The sequence below is a fragment of the Perognathus longimembris genome, chromosome 23, assembly GCF_023159225.1.
Source record: "Perognathus longimembris pacificus isolate PPM17 chromosome 23, ASM2315922v1, whole genome shotgun sequence".
Taxonomy (NCBI): domain Eukaryota; kingdom Metazoa; phylum Chordata; class Mammalia; order Rodentia; family Heteromyidae; genus Perognathus; species Perognathus longimembris.
In genome coordinates, this window is record NC_063183.1 from 31,830,718 (window position 1) to 31,844,837 (window position 14,120).

Consider the following 14,120-nt stretch of genomic DNA (forward strand, 5'->3'; position numbering starts at 1 on the left):
GGCGTGTGGCCACATGATAGAGTGCCGGCCTAATAAGGCCAGCTTGGGGTTCGAATCGAGTTCGATTCCCTGAGTTCGAATCTGACTGCCACCAAAACAAAAACATAAAAAAGAGAAAATCTAGCTCTCGAGGGTGACATCACTTCTCAGAATGACGCCAAACTGTTTGACACTTGATTTCAGTTTTTTCCCCTGAAAATAGGCACAGGCTCCATCTGGCCAGCCAGGGCTTTTAAACACAAAGGAATAACTTGGCTGTGGGGGTGGAAGCCCCCCCCCCCCCAGGAAGGAGCACCTCCCGCAGGGCCACGAGAGATCTCTGTTCCAGACACCCCCGGGCCTCGCAGGGGCCACACACAGAGGGGCTCCCCTGAGAGAGGAGGCCGGGAGCAGGCATGGGGTGCTCGGACGTGGCTGGCCGGCTTCTCTTCGTGTGTCAGTAGGACCATGAAGGAGAATTGCTGTGCTGAGTTAGGTACCCTTCTAGAAGGTCCCGTAAGTCTGCCAGAGGTCTGAAGCCCCTTCACCAGGCTCCTTGCCCCAGAGGAAAGATGGGTGGATTTCAAGCTGTACATGTTCTTTATCAGCAAAACCTCACTCTGTCAGCTTTTTTTCTTGGCGGTTCTGTGTGCACGTCCAGGTTTTTAAGGGAAGAGGTGGAAATCATGTCATGGCGGGCGGCTTGCTGGCCTCTTGTGTGCTGACGTGAGGCTCAGCTGCCCTTCCTTCTTTCTCTCCCACCAGGTACTTACTGGAGCAAGACTTCCCAGGCATGAGGATCGGCCCTGAGCCCACCACCGACTCCTTCATCGCCGTCATGTACGGGGAGAGCGAGGGCAGCACCCCCGGGAACGCTCTTGTCGTGGACCCTAAAAAGCCATTTCGGAAACTGAGTCGCTTTGGAAATGCGTTCCTGAATCGGTAAGGATCTGCAGTCGGTCACCCTGTGCAAACCTGCTCTCCTTGTTTATATATGCCAATTACATATAAAAATCGAAACAGCGGTCTGTTCTAGAAGAGGCAAGTCCAAGGACCTGCTAATCAGAATGGTTCCCCGTTGCCCTTACCCACCGATGCCCTCGCTGCGTGGAAGTTTTTCCACATGATGTCATCCCACTTGCCAAGTTTTGCTTTGGTTTCCTGTACTTTTGGAGTCCCAGCCAGAAAAGCATGTTCCTGGACTAGAAGAGCTCACATTGTTAGAACATCCAAGCTTTCTCTTTGAAACCCTTTCCTCTCCCTCCCATCCAGCCCTGTACTTCCCTTGATTGTGAGTCTGGCTTCAGAGATTGGGGGAGCAGCCCAGGTCGGAGGGTACAGAGCTGGGGGAGCAGCTGGAGCCCAAGGAAAGGAAGTAGAATTGGCACTGGGGCCCAGCAGGAGCCTTGAGCTACACTTCTCCTTTCTGGATGTTTCCAAAAATAGGAATAAATGATCCTGTCGACTACTGCCAGTCTAGAGGCTGAGGTTCATCACTGTACACCCCCCACACACACTGGGGGCGTCGTTGTGGGGGGACAGCAGTGAGTGGAATGAACAGCCTGCACCTCCTGTGAAAAGCCACACTCTGTAGGGGTCTGAGTGACTAGGAGACAAGCAGATGGAGTCACAGGGAGATCAGCTCGCCATTAGCAGTGACATGTAGATCCAACTCCGAGAGAGGGAGGGGAGACGCACCCCTATACGGGCCACCAGGCAGGCAACCTGACTTCCTGTTCTAAGACTCAGCCCAGAAGGCTCTAGAAGCTCTGGAAAGTGGAAGGCCAGGATCTGTCCCCTTGGAAGGCTGTTCTAGAATCCTAAGGTTTCTAGTGACACTGGTGGTCTTAGCCTGACAAAGGCTGACAGGAGAAAAAAACTGCTACTTTTCCCAAATTCTCATTTCATGAAGCCTAAATTCACAGGGGAAAAGCAGGAAGAATGGGTATTGGCTTGTTCCACTGTCATCATGAAAACTGTTTGTTAGCCCAGTGCTAATGGCTCACGCCTGACATCCTCCATACTCATCAGGCTGAAATCCGAGGATAGTGGTTCAAAGGCAGCCCAGGCAGAAAAATCACTGAGACCCTTCTCCCCAGCTAACCAGCAAAAAGCTGGAAGTGGAGCTGTGGCACAAATGGTAGAATGCCAGATGAGTGAAAGAGCCAAGCAAGAGCTCTCTGAGGCCTTGAGTTCAAGCCTCAGGACTGCCACTAAAATATATTAAATAAGTAAAGAGCGTTTTTTTTTTCTTTTTTTTTTACCTCCCAAATTCATACCAGTTAAGTGTAGAAAGCAAGTCTTCAGGAAGGTCTCTGATCACCTGTGAATTTAAAATTCCCTCTGAATAATAATCCATGCACAGTGCATGGATGATTGTTTCCACAGTAATATTTAGAAAATCATAGCAGAGCATGGCAGGGCGTTTCCCCTGTGTTGCATCCCTTCCGGACTTCACTCGTGTATTAGATGCAGAAAGCCAAGGCGGCCGGCTTCACATGCGCGCGGCACACATAGGAAGGTGGGGAGGAGGCGGAGTCGGTGCACGGAGCGCTTCCTCCGCCTCCCCTGGGATCCATGGCCTGAGAGGCAGCGCTGGCGTTGGAGTCCCGGTCGCCAGGCCTGGGACCGTGCCGCTGGGACCGCGCGGCTGAGCTGGCTCATCGTCTGGTGTTTGGACTGAATCCCTGCCTGCCGTGCCCGCTGAACCTTCAGACCAGCCAGAGGATAGCACCCCCCCCCCCCAACACTGGTGAAGGCGAGGTTACTGACTGCACCCCACGCTCACTTCACACGCTTCATCTTCACGGTGCTAATTCACAAGAAGAGCGGCCCCTTGGGAAGAAGCTGGCCCAGAACAAGGAATCCACCTAGCTTTAAAGGCTCCCCGCCACCCTGTCCTGGTGGCCATGCGTGTGCGAGGCATCACGTGGAAATCTACCACGGGGCAGGAAAGCGGCGCCGTGTCCATGGGGTTGTAAGCAGCCCTCAGGGAACACCGGCGCTTACAAAGGCCAGAACCTCTTTTTACTCTGGTGTAGTCTTCTGGGAACGAGGCGAAAGCGCTCAGAGACAGCATCCAGGCCCCAAGTTCAAGCCCTAGTACCAGCACAAAAAGAAAAAGAAAAATAGTTATTTTCTGTGGAGAGCTTTCCCCCATGTCATGGTGACCTGGCCCTCGCTTTGCAGTGTTGACTTGGGCATTTTCCACCAAGAGCATCTGCCCAGAGGTCACGTGAGGAGGCGCATGGCGTAATCCCAGACACTGGAAAGCAGGGGGAGGGGGATCGCCATGGGGATGAATGGGTCAAAGTGTGAGACCCTGTCTCGAAAACAAACTAAAGCCAAAAAGCCAAAGGCCTTGGGGTGTGGCTCTAGTGGCGAGGTCCTGAGTTCGAGCCTCGTACCACCGATCAAGCCAGTACACCGCAGGTGGTGCTGGGCGAGCCCCACAGAGTGACCGCGCTAAGGTAATTCGGGGAGCCGGGGTCTCAGGCTCCACAGCTGCTTGCTCTTTTTCTTTTTTTTTTGCCAGTCTTGAGGCTTGAACTCAGGGCCTGGGCATGAGCCACCAGCACCCAGCTCTACAGCTGCTTTCTAAGGGACTAACAGGCATCAGAGGTGCACTTCTGAGCCATGAAGATGAATTTCCAAAAATGACGCGGCACCAGAACAGTAGAAGTGGGGGCCGGGTCGAGAACACCTATTGCAGGGTATAAGCGGTTTGCAGAGACATCACTGCCCTTGGGGGAAGCATCCGCTGACCGCTTGTGTTGGAGCTGCGCCAGAACTGGGGTCATTGCCGTCACACGCTTGTCAGAAGGCTGGCTGTCACCTCGCAAGGACCGGATGCCGTTCATGACACCCGGCACCGGGGTTTGGCGTGCCGAGTAAACCGTGTGTGTGCAAGGAAGGACAGGGCTGACACCCCGCACCCCTGCAGTTTGCCTGGGATCCATCAGCCTCGGACCTAACCACTCTCTATGCCTCTTCAGTAGTTGGAACTATAGGGACAGGCTACCACTTCCAGCTTGCTAACTTTGTGCTTGGACCGCAGTCCTCCTGACCTGGTCTCTGCCTCCCCAGTGGCTGGGATTTCAGGGTGAGCCATGGCACCAGCTTGATTCCCTCTATTAACATCCCAAGGCTTTTTAACTGCACGGATTGAATGCTGTTCACCCACCACCAGATGGGTTAGATTGAAGCCTCGACCTGCCAGGCATTATACGTGATCTGGAGATGCCACTGCTGCCTTGTGCTGCTGGATTCCACCTTTCCAGCTCACTTGGAAATTCAGAAGAGAATATGTGAAACCCTGGTCCTAAGCCCCTTCAAGGATAACTGCTTTGAAATGTCAGCAATGGCACCTCCTCTGGGGGGCCCTCTCCTGCTCCCCCCTCCACTGGAGGAAGGAGTGGGTGTTTCTGAGGATCTTCCCTCGCAGAGACAGGAGCTGCCACTTATAAAACAGGAAGAGGGCCAGCCCTCGGCTTTCCTCCGAAGACAGCCTGCTGTGGTCCCTCACGGTTCACAGGAGGAATTCCGAAGGCCATAGCCAGCCTGTGGCAAGCCACCACTGGAAACTGAGGCTCAGAAGGGTAGAGTACACCCTTGTCTAGGGTCCCCCTGAGCCCAGATTTGCTGGTGCACAGACCAGGCCCGGGCAGCTGACCACATGCACAGCAAGAGGGCCCCCAGCTCCACCAGGGCCCCTTGACCTTGCCCTCCCACCTGCTCCCAGGGCACCCCGAGGCCTCCCAAGCCCCCCAGGGCACAAGGGGTGGGTATTGCCAGTGATGACTGTTCCTAATCAGGCCTGAGGCCTCAGGAGGTGCTGAGCTGGCACTGAGGCCTGCGGTGTCAGACTGGGGCATGGGCACTCCTGCCCTGGAGCAGTACCCCCCAAAGGAAGTGAGGGACTCCGTGGCAGAAGCGCAAGGCAGAAGCACGGCCTCACTGGCTTCCGAGTCAGGCTGACCGGGCCTGGCGCTGAGCCACTCCGAGCTAGTTACTTCACTTCTCTGAGGCTGACTGAAAGAGGCTAGCAGGAGGATCAGTGAGGAGATGCCTGTACAGTAAGTGCCCAAGCATTCGATAAAATATAGCTAAGGTCAAAATTCCAGTGTGAGGCCACCTCAGCCCCCCTCCCCCACCTGTCTGTGGACCCGCCTCTGCTCTGAGCACCGCTGAGCCCCGAGCTCCTGCTCTACCTACAGCTACCTAGATTGCTAGATCACTAGCCTCTGCCCATCTCCTTCATACCCCCACCCCACTTTAGAGGAGCCAGAGAGCCCATGGCGCCCCACAGTGACCGGCCTGTGTGGGGCCAGGTTCTCACTCCACCTGGGCTCATCTCTTCCAGGTTCATGTGCTCCCAGCTGCCCAATCAGGTCCTGAAGAGCATCAGCATCATCGACAGCCCCGGCATCCTGTCAGGGGAGAAGCAGCGCATCAGCCGAGGTCAGTGCCCGCCCCCTCCGATCCCCCGCCCTGGCTTGTGCCAGCCACCCTCCAGGCCGCCCTGGGCAGCTGGGGGCAAGTCTTTCTGCAGTCTTAATTCCTTTACCTGGTCATCTGCTTCTGCTACGCCGCTCAGTCTCTGGCGTCAAGAGGGAGGGACCGTGTATTACACGGGCCATGGCAGGTACTTGATGGGTAAGGATGGGCCTCCAGGCTTCCAAAGCCACTAAGCCTTTCTGTGATCAGGAAAAAAACCCCAAAACCATTCAAACTGTTGTTCTCAGAGGCATCTATGTCATTTTCTTATTTTATAAGTATAACAGGTGTTTGCTGCATGTATACCTGCATGAAGGTATAGAGCAGTCTCTCCCAGTCCTTGGTGACTTTCTCTGACCCCACGGAGTCTTGTTCTTAGGGAAATCAGAGCCTTCCCAAGAGAAATGTGACAGCCACACATGCCCGCTACAGCTTGATGTTTCACCCACGCGGTCCATCACCGCCACCTTTCCACGCAGTGTTCACGTCTTGTCACTCCTTTCAGCAGTGGTCTGGGCTCCATGAACCACATGCACAATCTACTTAACTAATTTGTCAGCATCGTAGTGTCGGCAGCGTTTCACAGCGCGTCACAGATGACCATCTGTTCTGGTGTATCTACACCAGTGAGTACCAGTAGATGTTGTTACTGTTGTTGCTGTCTTGCTATAGCTGAGGCTGGCCTCAACTTGTCATCTTCCTGCCTTGACGAATCTCAAGTTCTGGGATTACAGTCATGCAACACCACGCCCAGACTTTTTTTTTTCTTATTCTTCTAAGAGTCATTTGGGAACTATTCATTTGGCCCAGGAAAGGTGGCAGTTGAAGTGTTTTATTTTGAAAGAAAAATGAAGCAGGGTCATAGTGCCTAGCTTTTCTGAGCCAGACCTGCTTTAATCTTTCTATATATCTGACCCAAGGAGGCTGAAGGAAGTGTGTGGCCCTGGCAAATCTTTGTTTTTTACCATCAGAGTTTAAGATGTCTTGGTTATGGTTCTGTCGTATCTATTGCTTTTTATTGGTTGCCTTCGGCCAGCTCTCATCTCCGTGTTCTTTAGTTTCTCTTAGGCTCGGCAGTTACGAGCGCCTGTCCCTCAGTGCTCAGGCCTGACCCGATGCTTTCCAGCAGGCTTTGAAGATGGTTCCTTTTTAACACTTTGTGATACGATCTGACTCACATCCTGGCCTGAATGCCCATGGTGTGTACTTACTCACATCCTTTGCCCAGAAATAGCACAGAGGGCTCGAGCCGAGGCCCTGCTCTCCGCCGGCACGGCGGCTGCTGGGGTGGCTATGGATGACAGCACGCCGTGGACAGGCGTCCTGGGCTTGCTGCTACGGGGTGCTGGGGCACAGTGGTTAGAGCCTCTCATGACATCTCCAGCACTAACTCCCCCCACATAGGAGAGTACCTTAAATCTACTGTAGCATAAACCATGCAAACAGGGCTACATCCTCCCCCTATGCCCACATCGTCACCTTCAACTCCATCTGCACCCACGTCAGCGTCTACACTAGGCCATCTATTTAGCACGGACCAACTGAGCTTATGGGTGGAGCTCTGCCTCTGTGAAAAATGAAGGGGCAACCGATGTCCCACCCTCTGCCTCTTCTACTTCCCCTCCTGCAGGTGATGGATTAGCGCTTACCAAGCCTACGGACACCCTGCCTGCTAAGTAGGTCCCTCACACGTAGAATCCGCTTGGCATGGGTACTGCCAGCAGTACAGCAGTGGTCAGTATGGGTACTGTGCAGTGTCTACACTGCCAGTCACTTAGGATTTACTACCTGATTTAAACCCTGGAGCCCCAAAGCCAACCTTGCTCCTGCTTCCACCTCCTGCCTCCTCGCCAGCATTCAGAAGGGCCATCTTCTCCATCTCCTCCTTACGACCTTGGTAGATGAAACCAGTTGCCTAAGATATTTTGGAGTGCTTGCTAGTGGACTGCTCTGTGCACACTTGCCTGCTCCTTAGCTTCCTTATAGCTAGCAGAAGATCTTCAGGAGCAAAATACTGCCTTCACTTACTGAATGGTAGCTTTCTTGGCTGGCATGAAGGAGTAAGTTGCCATCTAGTGAGGATAAAAATGTTCAAATGAGCCAAGTGATCGAGGCTCACAGCTGTAATCCTAGCTACTTAAGAGGCTGAGATCTGAGGATCACTGTTCAAAGCCAGCCCAGCCAGGAAAGTCTGTGAGATCATTACCTGCAATTAACCACAAAAATCCAGAAGTGGAGCTATGACTCAAAGTGGTAGAGCACTCGCCTTGAGCACAAAAGCTCAGGGACAGCACCAAAAAACAAAACAAAAAAAAGTTCTAATGTATTTATGATCATTTCATTTTTTTTTTTTTTTTTTTTTGGTCAGTCCTGGGCCTTGGACTCAGGGCCTGAGCACTGCCCCTGGCTTCTTTTTGCTTAAGGCTAGCACTCTGCCACTTGAGCCACAGCGCCACTTCTGGCCATTTTCTATATATGTGGTGCTGGGGAATTGAACCCAGGGCTTCATGTACACGATGCAAGCACTTTTTGCCACTAGGCCATATTCCTAGCCTAGAATTCTGTTTTTTGCAAGGGGAACAGACAGGCATAAGACAGCCTGAGTCCCAATGTGTTCCTTCCTGCTAGGGACGCACCTTGGCCTGGCTCTGATCGGGAGGGCCCTGTCTCCGCAGGAGAAGGCTCTCAGCACCTGCAGCAAGGCCATGTACTGGTCTCTGGCTGTGTGTAGCACAAGATGTTGTTCAGTGCTGTTTCAGCTGTGGCTCCAGCCTCCATGAGGGTGTGGGTAGTCTTCGCTGTGGCAGCAAAAACAGTATAATTTCCCCTTTTAAAAATGTGAAAAATAGGGGCTGGGAACATGGCCTAGTGGTAAAGTGCTCGACTCATACACATGAAGCCCTGGGTTCGATTCCTCAGCACCACATATATAGAAAAGGCTGGAAGTGGCTCTGTGGCTCAAGTGGTAGAGTGCTAGCCTTGAACAAAAAAGCCAAGCAAGAGCATGAAGCCCAGTTCAAGTACTATTGCCTGTGTACCCGTACGTGCACGCACACGTAAACTCTGGAGGAGGAAAATCTTTTATCTGAATTTCCCAACGAGTCTTTTTCTTCTAGAACCATTAACCTTGTCAAATGAGAACTGGAGATTTCTCTTCCCCTTGTGTTGAAGCCCTTGTCCCTCCCAGCTTGTCCATTAGAAAGCAGCGACTGGGACTGAGACGATGGTGACAAGGACAGAAAATGTCCCGTCAGTAGAAGCAGTGACCGGGGTAGCGCACACACAGGAACGTCCTAGTACAGGTCAGAACCCAGCAAAGCGTGGCTCGGGCTGAACTGTGGCAGACATCCTGTCCTCTGGCACCACCCAACAAAGCCCAGCTCCTCAAACAAAGTCTCCCCAAGGAATTCCCTGATCTGGGAACCTGGGCGGGGCAGTCCATCTGTGATTAATAAGGGGGGGTGGGATAGAAAAGGCGAAAACAGACCATAATCAGGGAAGTGCAAACACATCTACTTGACAAGTTTTTTTAACTTTAAAGACAAAAGACCGGATTTTGATGACTGCCCAGGAAAGGAGATAGAACATTTAGAGAAGTCCAGATAAGAAGGACTTCCCCTCCCAGGCTCTGGCGACCAGAAGGATCTAGAGAAACCCACTAAGCAAAGGAGAACATGCCTTCTCTCCTGAAGGCCTGGCATGAGCTGGAAGGGGCCTGTGCCCCCCCCCCCCGACTCCCCAGGGGTGCTGGATGCAGGCTTCCCCCTCACCCTGGTAGTGCTGGGGTTTGTACTCTGGGCCACATGGTTGTCAAGTAGGTGCTCTACCACCTGAACCACACTCCCCAGCCTTGACTACAGTTCTCGCTCCTGTGAAGCTGGTATGACATGCAGATGCCATCACACCCGATTGTTTTTGAGACTCGTTAACTTCTGCCCTATGCTGGCCTTAAACTGAAATTCTTCTTTGTCTGCTTCCCCAGTAACCAGGATTACAGGTGTGTGCCACCGCGCCTGCCTAGTGCAGGGCTTCTTGATTTCTCTTGTTGTTATTATATTTCTTAGCTTTTTCCCTTTGTGACAGTTCAGGCTCTCTGCTCTGTTGGGAAGCGGGATTAGGGGGTGACAGGGTAGAGAACCCTAGAGAACAGAACACGGGTCCTCAGGCTCAGATCTTGAAGCCACTTTTATATTTCCAGTTGGAGTTCAATGACCTTCCTTGGGCGTTGTTTGATTTGGCATCAGTAGCAAAGTGTCCATCCCGGGGGCTGGGGCCGCCAGCCGAGAATTCTCAGGCAGATCCTGTTTGCCGGCTGATGGAGGGAGTCTCAGGTTGGGCTGTCACAGGCAGCCAGAGCACCGTTCGCTCCTTGGGCCTCGGCAGGAAATCCTTTCGCTCCGTTTCGGGGAAGTTTGCTGGCAAACACCTTCATGGCCTCTTTGCCACTGGTGCCACGGGAAATTCCACACCACCGCGTGGCTCCTCGAGTCCCAGATGTGGCACAACCTCACCGTGGCGCGGAGGGGCCGCTGCAGGCCCAGTCGCTGTAGGTAGATGTCGTTGATACTTTAAATGCATAACTGACCATGAGGAATGGCAGTTTTGACGTCAACTTAACCTGTGGAGTTTTCCATGGAAAACAAAACAAATCCCTTTGAGGATGCAAAGGCCACTTCTCTCCCTTTGTATGTGGAGCAGTCGTGACATGCATAGAGCATGGGGCAGTGGGTACATCAGTGTCCTCCTTCCTTCTGAGTAATCCTAATACTCCTTTGCACTTAGTACGTTGTCAAGTGCGTCCCCTGTGCGGCTAGCCAGCTGTTCTTCTCAAAAGAGGAAACGGTTGGCCCATTTTATAGAAGAGAAGACTGAGGACTGAGAGTGGTCCACTCATTTGCCCATTGTTGGACAACAAAAGTGGTGACTGCTCTCAGCAATTGCTTCTCCTCCCACCGCCATGTCCTGAGCTATACCTCCGGGTCCTTGATCTTGGGCTCTAGTGGACCCGTTTTATTTATTTTTGGCAGTGCTTGGATTTGAAGTTAGGGCTTGCTAGTGAGGTGCTCTACCACTGAGCCATGCTCCCAGCCCCGACTTCACTTCCTGAGCAATGGAATTCAGTAGGAATGGTGCTTCATGGCTTCTCCAGTCTGAGTCATAAGCCCCACTTGTAGATTCTGCCTGGATCTCTTGGAATGTTCGTTATGAGGGAAGCCACCTGAGGTCTGAGACCCAGCACTGAGAGGAAAGAGGAAGAGGCTCAGGCAGCCGCGGGTTTGGGCTGGCTATGTGAATAAAGCAGCGGTTAGCCTTAGCGGTTAACTGCCAGCAGGTGACCCCATGGGAGACCCAAACCCAGATCCACCCAGCAGAGTGCAGTCTGCCCTCAGAACCACCAAAGACAATGAGGTATTGGCAAGCCATTAAATCTCAGGGTTACCGGCTACCAACAGAGCTGCGTGGGGACTCAGACCAGCCCGGCTGGTCCCTGAGCCATGCTCTTCGCCACCGGAGACACGGACGCACAAACGGCCAGCGACATCCTCCCACGCCACGTAGGCGGTGCTTGATGCTTTCCCCTCCAAACGCCAAGTCTGTCTCCCCTCCGGGCTTCCCTGCATGCATGGGGTGCTGTGTGTGCTGCAGGTGCCTTTGGCCGAGTTCACCCGCACCTCCTAGAGTCAGGCACCCGTTGCTTTAGGCTTGACCCAGCCAGCAGCGTGCTAGCGGCCTCCTTGGCATATAGGCTGGGGGAGGAGGCGAATGAGCCAGCGTACACGGAGAGGGGGAGACGGGGAGGGGGGAAGAGGGGAGCAGTGCAAGTTGGAGCGAGGCCTGAAGGAAGCTTGCTGCAGCCTGCGCTGGGGGCCGGGGCTCTCTGAGGAGCTGGCCCGTAGGCTGGCCCTAGCAGTCAGGAAGGTCTCGGGTTGAAGGCTCGCTGGTAGAGCACTTGCCTAGCAAGCAGGAAGCCCTGGGTTTGAGCCCCAGCACCACCAAAGCACTGAGGGTTTGCCCGGCCGAGTTGGGGGCTCTGTGTGCGGGAGAAGGTGTCCCGCGGGTGAAGGGAAGGCAGGAGGCCTGGCAGGAGGCCCTCCCGGCCAGGATGGGGTGGGTGAGGTCAGCTGAATTCCTCAGGCAAACGCACAGGTTTTATTCTGGGAGTAACAGGAAGCTATTGAAGGGTTATCTTTTTTTTTTTTTAAACTTTCTTGATTGCCCAGAGTTATCATTATAAACATCCTGGTGTTCTCGTCCCTGGCAGGGACTGACCGGCCTGGGACTGTGCTCTGTTTCTGTGGGGCCGCCTGGTTGGCAGGTTGTCCCTTTCCTTGGTGCTGGGCTGTGGCTGTCCTTTCCTGTGTGGTCTCCCCGCCCCCCTCCCGTTCCCCCCTTCTGCTCGGGAGCTGAGGTGGCCCGTTCGGTGCACTGCAGACTCCAGTAGCGATGCCCAGGTTGCCACTGACAACATCCTGGGGGATGTGTTGAAAGTTCTGCCTCCTGGCTCCCAGTTTAGCACACGTGGGCAGGGTGCAGAGGTTAATGTCTAGGGGTAGTACTGCAGAAGGGCCTACTTACTTTGAGGGTCGTGGGGTTGCACTGGACCACCATTCCTGAGCCAGCTCCTCTTAGACATCTGCCATCCCCAGAGAGTAACAGGATGCTGGTGAACTTGGACTGCAGATTGGCTTGAGCTGCCCCATGTCCCCGCTCCCCCAGGACAACAGGGAGGATATGCATTGGGGGGAAGGGGCAGCCCAGCCCTGGGCTGGGCTCCGACTGACCGGCAGGTCCCAGAGCAGGGCCTTGACTGGGAGCCCAGGTAATTCTGCCTTGCAAAGGTGGCCAGGTGCCCAGCCTCACGGGCATCTGATGGGAAGGGACCCGCGGCCGGATGTGGCTGTCCTCTACCTGTGTACCTCCACCGCGTGTTCCAGCGTGGAAAAGGCATCTGGGACCACTTCAGAAGGTGGGGTGGTCTGAAGGTCCCCTTGTGAGCTTCACATTTATGTTTCCACATGGGAAACGTTTGAAACATAGTCATGGGGACATTCTTAGATAGCTGCAGCTTTATTGTGTTTTGGTTTTTGTGCTAGGCTTGGGGCTTAAATTCATGACCTGGGTGCTGACCCTGAGCTTTTGTAAAGCTCAAGGCTAGTATTCTACTACTTGGTTGTACTACTTAAGCCACAGCTCCCCTTTGGCTTTTTTGGCACTTCACTGGAGATAAGAGTCTCATGGACTTGCCTGCCTCGGCTGGCTTCGAACTACCAACCTCAGATCTAAACCTCCTGAGTACTTAGAATTACAAGCATGAGCCACTGGCACTCAGACTTTTTAAAAATTGGTTTTTGTTTCAGTGGTAGGATTTGAACTCAGAACCACATGCTTGCCTGGCAGATACTCTACTGCTTAGCCATACCCCACCCCCAGCCCTTTTTACCCTGGTTCTTTTTTGAGGTAGTGTCTTGTTTTGCCCTCCTGCGAATCCAACTCCTGATGCAAACCACAGGTTCCACTTTCATGCATGCAAATCAACTAAGCGAACCATATTCATCCTCATCCACCCTCTTCATTATCTCTCCCCACCCCCCGTGTCACCACCTCCCCGCCAACAGACCATGAGTCTTTTTTTATAAGGAACCTCAGCATGGTCTTGCGGTCCCTACTGACGTGGCCTGTCTTGTCACCTGTGGCTGGCCCCTGGAATGACCACCTGTGCTGAGTTGCTTGGCTTTACGAGCAGGTGAGCTATACTGTGTTGGGGTAGCTGGGCTCCTGCCTCCGGCTAGCCACGTGCTCACGGAAGATACCAGCAACACTGGGCTGTTGAAAAGGAGGGACAGATGATGGGGTGGGGTGGAGTATTCAGGATCAAGGTCAAAAGTTTGCTTGGCAGCCCTTCATTGATCCCAAAGTTGTCATCTCAGTGTACAGGTTGCTCTTTAGAAAGTGGTAGCTTGAACAGCCGTTGTCTTTCTGCCCTTGTGAACCTCACTGTGACAAGGTGGATGCAGCATTTGCCTTCTCCACTTGGGTGGAGTCTGCTGGTGGCATTTTGCCTCAAGAAAATTTAGTACAAGCAGTGTTTGCCAAGCTGCCTCAGTGTGTGTGATTAATGGGTGTATTGTGCAGAATCCCCCTGCCTGACAGACACAAAGCCCACTCAAGATGAGGGATGGGCTGTTTCCATGTGCGTGGTTCCTGGCTTCTGTTCACGCCAATACAAAGCAGAGGGCTGAATCTGAGGAATTTGATGACTTCTGAAACATCCTTTAACCTTTCCTCTGGCCATTTCCTTCTGTATAGAGCTGTTTGGAATTTGATGATGACTGAACTTATTTACTCCCTATGGGAAACATACAAGGGCCTAAAAACTGGCCCAAAAGGCGACAGCATAGGAGCCCAGTAGAAGAAATAGAATTAGACCTGTTATTTGTTAATTTTATTATTTCAAGTTAGTCATTCAGTGCCCTAAAGCCTTCTACATTCTGCTGAGGTTCCTCTAACCAGTAGATACCTGTACTATACAAATTCTGAGCTAAACTGACAATCCTGAGCATTGACAGAAAACGTTCCTATCTAGAACCACCGTATATAGTTAAAACTTTAGACCCAGAGAGAATCTTGTCGTGTGTGTGTGTGTG

The 14,120-nt window shown here is 53.0% G+C and overlaps 1 protein-coding gene across 2 annotated transcripts in view; it reads left to right on the forward strand.

Annotated features, from left to right (window-relative positions):
* The window catches only part of Ehd4 (EH domain containing 4), a 63,803-nt gene that overhangs the window by 10,742 nt on the left and 38,941 nt on the right, over nucleotides 1–14,120 (forward strand). For both annotated transcript variants that reach the window (XM_048332379.1, XM_048332378.1), the window contains exons 2-3: nucleotides 745–921; nucleotides 5,342–5,439. In XM_048332379.1, coding sequence (XP_048188336.1) covers nucleotides 745–921; nucleotides 5,342–5,439 — 275 coding nt within the window. The remainder of the gene's footprint in view (nucleotides 1–744; nucleotides 922–5,341; nucleotides 5,440–14,120) is intronic.